We start from the raw sequence: 10700 nt of genomic DNA on the forward strand, positions 1-10700 counted from the left end.
GCGTTGAACATTTTCACTGAGAGGATGGGAGGTAGCCACTGACAACGGTGAAACCCTACATACAGCTTGCCATGGAAAGGAGTAAGAAGGATTGGATGAAGACAGTAGGAAAGCAGAGAGACGGAAGGGACAAAGCATCTCCATACACTTATATGAAATTCTCACCAATGAATTACATAAGTATCTCTATCTTTATTTTATGCTTTATTCATAAATCATCTATAACCATTTGAATCTGCCGGACTGAGATTTACAAGATGACCATAGCTTGCTTCATACCAACAATCTCCATGGGATCGACCCTTACTCGCGTAAGGTTTATTACTTGGACGACCCAGTGCACTTGCTGGTTAGTTGTGCGAAGTTGTGATAAAGAGTTGAGATTGCAATTGTGCGTACCATGTTGATGGCGCCATTGATGATCACAATTTTGTTTACCATGCCTCTACTTGTGTTTTACTTGTATTGTATATACTTGTGCTTTGACTGGGGTTGAGGAGGTTCGGAAGGCGATGGCGATGGGATCGCATGGCGGATCGGTTGGTGAAGGCTGTGGGACAGCAGTGTTTGATTAAAATAGAAATCCCCCAAGATAGAATACCCTTATATAGTACTACGGGTTAAGTTGTGTTAATGAATTCCTTTTATGCTGATTTGGTTTAGAATGCTTTAAGTTTGAATTATTGTGATGGATATGGAGTCTAGGATTGCCTTTGGCATCCTGGGGTCTTATATCTTGCATCACCAGGTACTGTTACCATATTGAAAACCTCCGGTTCTCATACCATATTTCTGTTGTATTTTTCAGATGCAGGTCGCAACCCACCTCAGTGAGTTGTCTGATTGGTAACAGGAGCGGAGGATCTGAATACTCTTTTGGAGTCTTTTGATTTATTATGTATATGTCTTTCACTTTTGTGTTTTGTTTTGCTAAGAGGCTTGTATTTGAGAGAACAAAAACTTATATAAGCTGTGTTTTACTGTCTGGTTTCATTCATGGTCTGTATATGGCTAGCCGGCTTAAACTTCGCTAGTCGTGGATAGTGTCTTATGATATTATACTATTATACTATGATGTTTTGTTATTCTATATCTGATCTTATGTGTTAAGTCAGTAGCTTCGTTAGTACGTTTTGCGCTTTTGAAATCCTATTTTTGTGCTATATTCTTCATCGGGCTTCTAGATATTATTAATTCCTTCTATATAATATATGTAAAAGCTTAGAACTGTCGTAACCTTTGATTAACCTTTGCTTTACGACGCGAGGTAAGGCTTAGGCTAATTAGGGTGTTACAGACCTCGTGAATGGAGATTCTTGAAGAATTATCTTGTGGAATTTGTCATTGGAAACGTCTCTCATGGTGTTAAAACTCGGTCTTCAACTAGAAAGGCAAGTGAAGAATCAAACATTGCTCTTCTCTCTCAAATGGAGCCTCAGAATGTCAAGGAAGCCCTTGATGACCCTTCTTGGGTAAAGGCAATGGAGGGTGAGCTTCAGGAGTTTTAGAAGAACCAAGTTTGGACATTGGTTCCAAGGCCGAATAGAAAAAAAGTGACCGGCACCAAGTGAATATTTCAGAACAAGCTAGGAGAGGATGGTAGCATTGCAAGAAACAAAGTAAGGCTAGTGGCACAAGGATAAGACCAAGAAGAAGGAATAGACTTTGATGAATTCTTTGCCTCTGTTGCCCAAATGGAAGCCATAAGACTTCTTTTAGCTTATGCTGCTTTTTGTGGTTTTAAATTATATCAAATGGATATGAAATGTGCATTCTTAAATGGTGTGATAGATAGAGAAGTGTATGTGGAGTAGCCACCTGGATTTGAAAATAAAGAATCTCCTAACCATGTTTTCAAATTATCAAAAGTTCTCTATGGTTTAAGACAAGCTCCTAGAGCTTGGTATAAGAGGCTTAACTCTTTTCTTTTGAAAAATGGTTTTCAAAGAGGCACTACAGACACTACTCTATTTATCAACAATTCTAATAATTCTTTCATACTAGTCCAAATCTATGTTGATGATATTATTTTTAGATCAGCAATGAATCCCTTTGTACAGAATTTGGAAAACTCATGACAAGTGAATTTGACATGAATATGATGGGTGAACTTCATTTTTTCCTTGGGCTTCAAATTAAGTAAACTGAAAATGGTATTTTTATTCATCAAGAGAAGTATGCCAAAGAATTCGGAGCCATATATGACTTGTTTTCTTAATTTATAATTAAAAAAATCGTTGAAGAAGCCTTATTTATTGTCGGTGTATTTTTGTGTATTTTTATATATTGTTTGTAAATCTATATACTCTTTTGGAGGCGATGGCATAGATTTAAAACGTGTATTTTAAAAATTTTAAAAGGAAAGTTTAGAGGAGGGTACAGTGAACTCTATAATTTTTATAGAATTCGCTGTGGGGTGCGGCGAACTTGCCCAAATACAAAAAAAAAAAACAGCATTTCAGTCAATAAAGTTCAGACATGAATTTTGGAAAAATAAATATTTTTTTTATAATTTATATTAGAAAAAAAAATCCTATTGTGTTGCTGTGTATTTGGTATTTTGTCTTTTGTGTTTTATGTAACAAGTTTATTGTGTTAAGCTCTTACTTTAAAAAAGAAATATATAAATTTTTTAATCTAAAATTTTGTAACAATATACATAGAAATGTATTGAAGGTAAATATAAATTTTTAAAGAAAAACATAAAAAATAAATAAATAAATATTTTGAAAATAAACACAAAACTTTTGTGAGGATAAACATATAAATTTTATGACGATAAAATTTTTGAGAGTAAACACATAAATTGTTGAAGAGAAGTATTGGAAGAAAACATAAAATTGCTTTAACATTAAGACAAAAAAAATTTTAATAATAAATATACAAATTTTATAACGAAAATTTGAAGGTAAATACAAATTTTTGAAAAAAAACATAGGAAGTAAACATTCAAATATTTTGGTGGTAAATATAAAAATTTTATGATAATAAACATAAAAAGGTTTTGAAGATAAATACACAAGTTTTTGAAGATAAATATAGGAAGTAAATATTAATATTAATTAGAGAAATACATAGATTTTGTGATGATAAATAAAAAAAAAAAACTTTTGAAAGTAAGCACACATTGTTTTTAAGAAAGAAATATAAGAAGCAAATATAAACATTTATTGACAATAAATAAAAAAATGTTGTAATGTTAACACAATTTTTTTTAAGATAGACAAAATTTTTTTAAAAAGAACATAGGAAGTAAACACATAATTTTTTTTATAAACATATAAATTCATATTTAAGTTACATCTGATTTTATTCAATTAAAATTTTTGTTATTCTTTTGTATTATATATTCAACTAAAAGTTTGTACTTTTTAAAATAATTTATGTGTTTTTTAACTTAAAATTATGTTTTTGTATAATTAAACTTAAAAAAGTTAATTTATTTGAATGAAATTTTTTATTTTTAAAGAAAAATATAAGAAGATATAAAAATTATTTTGTACTAATAACAAAATATGCAAATAAGAAAAGGATAAAAATTAACATATATGAAAAGCTTTCTAAAAAACTATTTAGGAGTTTATAGAGAAGTTAAAAAATGACTTCTCTCATAATACTTCTACTTTTCATTATATTTCTATAAAATAAGTATTTTTAGAGTTAAAAATCTAAACACAAAATAATTTATTTATAAATTACTTTTAACAGAATTATTTATTGTTTAAGTTATTTTATAAAAAAGAGTTTAATTAAGTTAGTTACCCAAATTGGACCTTAATAAAATGAATAGGATGATAATTATAAGATTTGAATTGCAGAATTCACAAGTATGTATGAATAATTTGTTTATTAAAAATATTTTTTTATTTTTTTGGTGACTTATTAAAAATATTTATTTATGTAGTATGACTATATTTTGTTAGAAAAAATGATTATAACTCATATTTGTAAATTTAAAAAGAGTAAATCACAAAAATTATCTTCGAATTTAAAAAAATAATATCACTCTCCTAATTATTAATCTTTTATTGTCGAAATTGAATTTCCAGTAGGTTTAGAAAGTAGTGATTAATTGTTTTAGCTTAAGAAAATATTCAAAGGTGAATGATGGAAAAAAAAGAAAAAAGAAAACACGCTCAAATAAAATTCTTTATTCTCAGAAAAAACACAAACTATTTACTTTATCCTCTCTATTCGTCTCTCTTATACAGAAACACATTTTCTTGCAGGCAATACTTTCTTTGTGTGCTGAGCTGAGTAAACTAATCACCCAACCCAACACGGAAGAACACGAACGAAAATGGCATAAACAAATCAACACACAGATCCCAAAGCTCCAACCTCATCTCATCAAAATCCCAATTCTTTTCTCTCTTTTCTCAACCCCCGAAATTGCTCCCAATCAATGTCTCGAATACTCTTCACTACATGGAACAAGCACAGAAACAAGCTTCATCCCAACCCAAAAATCCTTTCTTCTTCTCCTTCTTCTTCTTCACATGCCTACTTCGCCCTTTCGCCCCATCATCATCATCAGCAGCAGCAGCGTCACCGCGTCCTCACCAACACCAGCACTTTCTTGTTCTACCATAGGCTACTCCAGCACCGCCAAAAATGGGGCCGTGGAGGCTCGGACGACCCGATTACCCGGTCCAGGAGGATCCGAGCCGATCCGAATTGCCCACGCTGCTCCAGGGACATGATTGTAATTGACAACCTCAAGCTATCAACTCGCCAGGGAGGTCACCAATTCAATGGTACTGTGAACCTTTGCCCCAACTGTAACGCTGCCTATTACTTCAGCCCTTATGGCGTTGCGCCTCTTCAAGGTAGCTTTTTGGAGATTGGGGCTCAGAGGGTCTCTGAAAAAAACGATCTTGATGATGATGATGATGTTGATTTTGATTCTACTAAGGTGCCTAGGAGAATCAATGGGTTTGGTGGTAGAGTGTTGAATAGTAATGGTGGTGGTGGTGGTGATGGGGATAGTAATGCACCTGGTTCAGGTGATGGGAATGGTGGTGGTGGTGGTGTTGCTGTGCATAGTCCTCCAGGGCCACCTTTTGCTCCTGGTGTTAATGTTATAAGGGCTTCTGGGCCCCGAGAAGGTGGTTCCGGTGGCAGCAGTGGAAGTGAGAAGAGTTCATGGGGTGGTTCCAATTTGGGGAGGGACTTGCCAACTCCAAAAGAGATTTGTAAGGGTCTTGACAAGTTTGTAATTGGTCAGGACAGGGCCAAAAAGGTATTTTCCATATGTGCCTGACATTTTTTATGGTTGAATCATGCCCAAATTTGTTAACTCTGTTTGTATTCATGCTTTGTTTAGTGTGTTAATGATTATTTTGCTCCAAATTATCAGTACTCAAAGTACATTGGATCCTATGCTAATCATGTTTGTCTATAAATTTACACATCATGATACGATGAGAAGATGGATTCTATGCAAAATGATATTTGTGTATAAATTTAGTTTCACTCTTTTTGTATGGTGCCTGAGTGGAAGAGGGGGAAATGCTCAGAGTTATAAGTTACTGTTAATGCATTTTACTAAGTTGTGGACATTGGCTATATAATCATTAATTGTGTATATATATTTTTGCTGTTGAAGGTTCTATCAGTAGCTGTTTATAACCACTACAAAAGAATATACCATGCTTCTCAACAGAAAGGGTAAGTTTTTTCAGTTTTCCTTCCATTTTCTTGGTTCTATTCCTTTGTGGAACAGTAGTTGATGCTGCTGAGATCAATTACTTGCCCCCTCTATTAATGTTTCCTTGCCCTACACCCTTCCAGGAGATTCTGTTCATCATATCATTTATATAATGTCATCTTCAAATTCTTTTATCATAATTGTTTTCTCTGACTGAATTGACTGATTTTTACACTAGGTCAGAGGCTGATTCTGGAATTCCAGAAGGATTAGATAATGATGATGTCGAGCTGGAAAAGAGTAATGTTCTCTTGATGGGTCCAACAGGGTCCGGTATGAAGTTCTCAGCAACCACCTTTTTTTCCTTCTTGAATTTTAAGCATGGATTCATTATGTCCATGACGTTTGCTCTGTCATCTTGTATCCAAAATTACATGACTTTTATGCTGATCTAACTTCCATCAAATAGGGAAGACATTACTTGCTAAGACGCTAGCTCGGTTCGTGAATGTTCCATTTGTCATTGCTGATGCAACAACCTTAACTCAGGCAAGTATGTATTCATTGATGAAGTCATTTTAAAATTTGGTAGCTTAAGAGTTGAGTGGAAGGAAGTTATGAAATGACAATGTTCTATTCATTTTCCTGTCTGAAAATCTGAATTTTCAAGTTATTGAGTAAAAAGATTGAATTTAACTTTGAAGCTTTTTTTTTTTGAAAGAAAAAGAACAAAAACTAAAAATTCATATGAACAATCTGGGTGGTCAATTTGTGTTAACCTATTTTTGACTTTAGGATTCAACTGCTGTCTCAAGTTTTCAGATTGTCGTTTATCTAAATGAAGAAATGTTTTTTTTGCAGGCTGGTTATGTTGGAGAAGATGTGGAATCAATATTGTATAAATTACTGGCGGTATGTGAATTATTCTGTAGGTTTATGATTTATTTTGGTTCTTACTTAGTTTTCTAGGAAGGAACCTTTTAGTGACTTTCCGAAAGAATCTTGCATGTCACCACTTCACTTAACAACAGCTGAAGTTTTTACAGGAATTTGTCTTCAACAATACCCACTTAACTTTATATAAGTTTTTAAGAACCTAATGTCTCTATGATTTGCTGGTAACAGCTTTTGTTAGCAATGCAGATTAATGCTATGATCTATGGGATATTCAAAAACACTGTAAACATCTGTTCCTTGGTTCTTGACATCTCATTCTTATGCTTTTAATTTCTTCTAAAAAGGCAGCAGAGTTCAATGTTCAAGCAGCTCAACAAGGGATAGTCTACATTGATGAAGTGGACAAGATAACTAAGAAGGTTTTTTGCTATCTTAATTTTCCAAGTTCATAGTTTTGCATCCATGATTACTTTTAACTGTTATATATATTACAGGCTGAGAGCTTAAATATTAGCCGAGATGTTTCAGGCGAGGGTACTGTGAGTAAACTTGGAAACTAATATCGGACTGCACTATTGATAATCAGTTTATCAATAAGTGAATGTTTCGGAAAATATAAGTATTTTGAACTTGGATTTATTCCTTACTTTGTAGGTAGTAAATGTTCCTGAGAAAGGAGCAAGGAAACATCCACGAGGTGATAATATACAGGTATGTTTCATATCCATGTGTGCACTTTGATCTGATGAGAATATTTTCTGACTTACATATCTTTTTTTTCTGTCTCGAGTCTTGAAAGGCTTTTGTGAGAGAAGAAAAGGAGGAGGGAATTTAATTTTGATTATTAAATATTTTTCACTCCTATAAAAAGCAATCGAAAGCACAAGTACAATACAACCGTCTTATTGTGTGATGAACACTAATGAATGTAAACACATAAGTGATTACTGATGGTTGAAGGATAATGATGGAGGAAATGTAGGATTGATATGAGAAATAGTTTCTTTAACTTTTTATCCACTTAGCAAGTAGTTGTTAATATTTTGTTAATGTGGGTCAGCTTCCATCATCTACTGCAGTATGAGTATAATTCCAGAAAGTCCCTAGATTTTTAAATAATTGTGCTATCATTTTTATGATATGCAGATCGACACAAAGAATATTCTTTTTATATGTGGAGGTGCCTTCATTGATCTTGAAAAAACAATTTCAGAGAGGTAAATATCTTTTTATTCCTGCCTAGTAAGACTCTCTGTCCAGATTTTTTACATATGCTTTGGTTCTCTCATAGTTTTAATTGAATTCAAATAATTTGTAAAATAAACAGACGACATGATTCTTCCATTGGTTTTGGAGCACCAGTTCGTGCCAATATGAGGACTGGTCAACTAACAAATGCAGCCATAGCATCATCTTTACTTGAGTCGGTGAGAATTTACTCTAATTACCTGACTCGGAAAACTTGTTCCCCTTCCTAGAAAACTAGATAATAGATAAACACTCATGCAGATAAAAGTTAACAGATTATGCACTTAAACTATTATGATTCAGTATACTTCCCACACTTCTCAGCAATTGAGAATCAGAAAATTAGATTAAAGAATGAAATTATTGCGGCCGACAACCTTCCAAATGCATCTAAAAGTTGCATTAGTAATTTCAGGTGGAAAGTGCTGATCTTATTGCATATGGTCTCATACCAGAGTTTATTGGACGATTTCCGATTTTAATTAGCTTGTCAGCTTTAACTGAAGAACAGCTTATGCAGGTATTCATTGCATATATTTCTTTCAATTTTATTGTAGCTTTTCCTGGTTTTTTTTAATAGTCTAGCGCTCCAAGGACTAATTCTGCTTGTTGTGTGCTGTGGTGAATGTTGATCATTTGGTTTTGTCACCACCAAAGCTACCGAATTTCTATTTTTGAGGACTATCTGCCACCGTATCTAGTAATTTTTTTTTTGCATGTTATTGGTTATTGTTTGATATTATAGAGTGCAATGGTGTCGTTTGATCCATATAGCCGATCCCACCTAGTGGGATAAGGCTTTGTTTTGTTGTTTGTGGGATTTAATACTATGTGGTGTATGACATGGGCAAGCACAAGGACAGAAATTTGCGTAGTGGTACAAGGGTCCTACAATAATAGCATTGGGAAGGAAAAAGATTCTCTAAAGTGAGGAAAATTGTAAAGTGACAAATTAAGGGGATTAATTACCATTGAATTTGTAATTTCTATCATGTGCGAGTCCCATTACCTTAATTCAAGGGTGATTAGGCTATCACTTTTTCACTTTACCAACTTTCTCACTTTAGAAGTGTTTGATCCCATTGGGAATATATATAGTTGAAAACCTGCCTAATTTAGGAAAGAGATTCTATTCTAGATTCTGCTCATACATCTAATCATATGACCGTTGAAATTTTGTTGGTTCTGCAGGTTCTCTCAGAACCGAAAAATGCACTTTCTAAGCAGTACAAGAAATTATTTAGCATGAATAATGTAAGCAGTTTTCTCTATTCTCTCTCTGTATCAGATACTTGTGTATCTCTGTGGCATGAAAAACCAAGCCTATGTTATCATTGTCTTCCAAGCAACTAAATATGGGCATTTGCAGATACAAATGAAACTTTAAATTGGCTGAAATGATCAATTGATGTGTTTTCTATTCTATACTACTGGTTTGTCTAATAATGACTCGGACTTAATATTATATTTTCTTTCAAATTCTTGTAGAGTTAAGCTTCCCCTCATCCTTTTCAAGACACCTGTGGTCATCTAAAGTAATTGCTTGTTTCCCTATATATCTTCAAGCTTTTTCTTCCTTTAATCTTCTGATCTTGATTTAGCTTTCTCAATTCATCGTCTTCCCGTTACTTTTTCTACTAAACGTTAAACATGACTTTTCTACTAAACATTAAACATGACTTAATTCCTCTGCCAGACACATGGTGCGTGCTTTAGATTTTATGATCTTGTCAACATTTGGGGTTGGTATTTTTTTGGTCGAAACTGGTCAGAACTACTTGTTCGGAATGTTCAAAAATTTTTCTGTGCCATAATTCATAAAAGATTTTATACTTGTATAACCCTTCTCTTCAGGTCAAACTACACTTCACAGAGAAAGCTATGAGATTGATCGCCAAGAAAGCAATGGCAAAAAATACTGGCGCCAGGGGTTTAAGAGCCCTACTGGAAAACATTTTAACTGAAGCCATGTATGAGGTATGAAAATGTCTAACAATATATATCTTTAAATATATATGGCCATCTTTGAAGATCTGAGAGATTATCGGTCTATTTTTTTCTACTGATACATTGAATGCTTGTATGCAACAGATTCCAGATGTCAAGACAGGAAACGAACAGATTGATGCAGTTGTTGTCGATGAGGAATCAGTAGGATCAGTTAACGCCGTTGGTTGCGGAGGAAAAATTCTCCGCGGCGGAGGTGCTTTGGAGCGGTACCTTGCTAAGATGGAGGACTCAAAGGTATGATATTATAGCTCATTCTGGCTAAGAATGTTATATGTATCCTTTGGTGCCGGTCAAGACTTTAGAAACAGTTTAAACACGCGATTTTAGGTGCTTTGGTGTTGTTTGATCCATGTAACCGACCCAACTAGTAGCACAGGGCTTTAGTTGTTGTTACTCATCCATGTAACAAGCCCTTGTGAATGCATCATTTCAGAGTTGTTTCTTTCCATTTGCAGCACTATAAGAATGTGCTAAGGTTGTTCTGACACTTTTTGCCACATGAATTGTAGGTTAAGGGTGATGTAGCTGAATCTGACTTGCAAGATGGGGAACAAGAGATCACATCAAGGGCAATGAGCATGTAATGTTTATGTCTATACTTCATACCATAATAATCAAGATGTATAATGTCATTGTTATTGTTGTTTGTAAAAAGTATATTCATAAGTTGCTGTAATTATCCCTTGTATAACAGCATAGCTACATTGGATAGGAAGGAAATAGAAAGAAATGAAAGATGTAGCATTGCTAGTTTAGGCAGCACTTAATACAAAAGTTTAAGGGTTTTACTTTTCATTTAAATAAAAACCTGGCATTGTGCAATTTTAATTGACATTTTTTAAGTACCTAAGAATTATATTATTCCTAATAAATGAGTAATGAACCCCTTACAATA

At 33.6% G+C, this 10700-nt stretch overlaps 1 protein-coding gene across 1 annotated transcript; it reads left to right on the forward strand.

The window, feature by feature from the left end:
* Nucleotides 1-4182: 4182 nt before the first annotated feature.
* Nucleotides 4183-10639, forward strand: LOC107466063 (CLP protease regulatory subunit CLPX1, mitochondrial-like). The gene is given in 15 exon segments (XM_016085046.3): nt 4183-5242; nt 5609-5670; nt 5889-5983; nt 6120-6199; nt 6512-6562; nt 6892-6966; nt 7042-7144; nt 7206-7258; nt 7694-7764; nt 7875-7974; nt 8211-8315; nt 8987-9049; nt 9650-9772; nt 9887-10039; nt 10315-10639. Coding segments are annotated over 15 exon segments (2046 nt in total). The 5' UTR covers nt 4183-4405; the 3' UTR covers nt 10390-10639.
* Nucleotides 10640-10700: the final 61 nt, after the last annotated feature.

Source organism: Arachis duranensis, chromosome 9 (genome assembly GCF_000817695.3).
Source record: "Arachis duranensis cultivar V14167 chromosome 9, aradu.V14167.gnm2.J7QH, whole genome shotgun sequence".
Lineage (NCBI taxonomy): Eukaryota > Viridiplantae > Streptophyta > Magnoliopsida > Fabales > Fabaceae > Arachis > Arachis duranensis.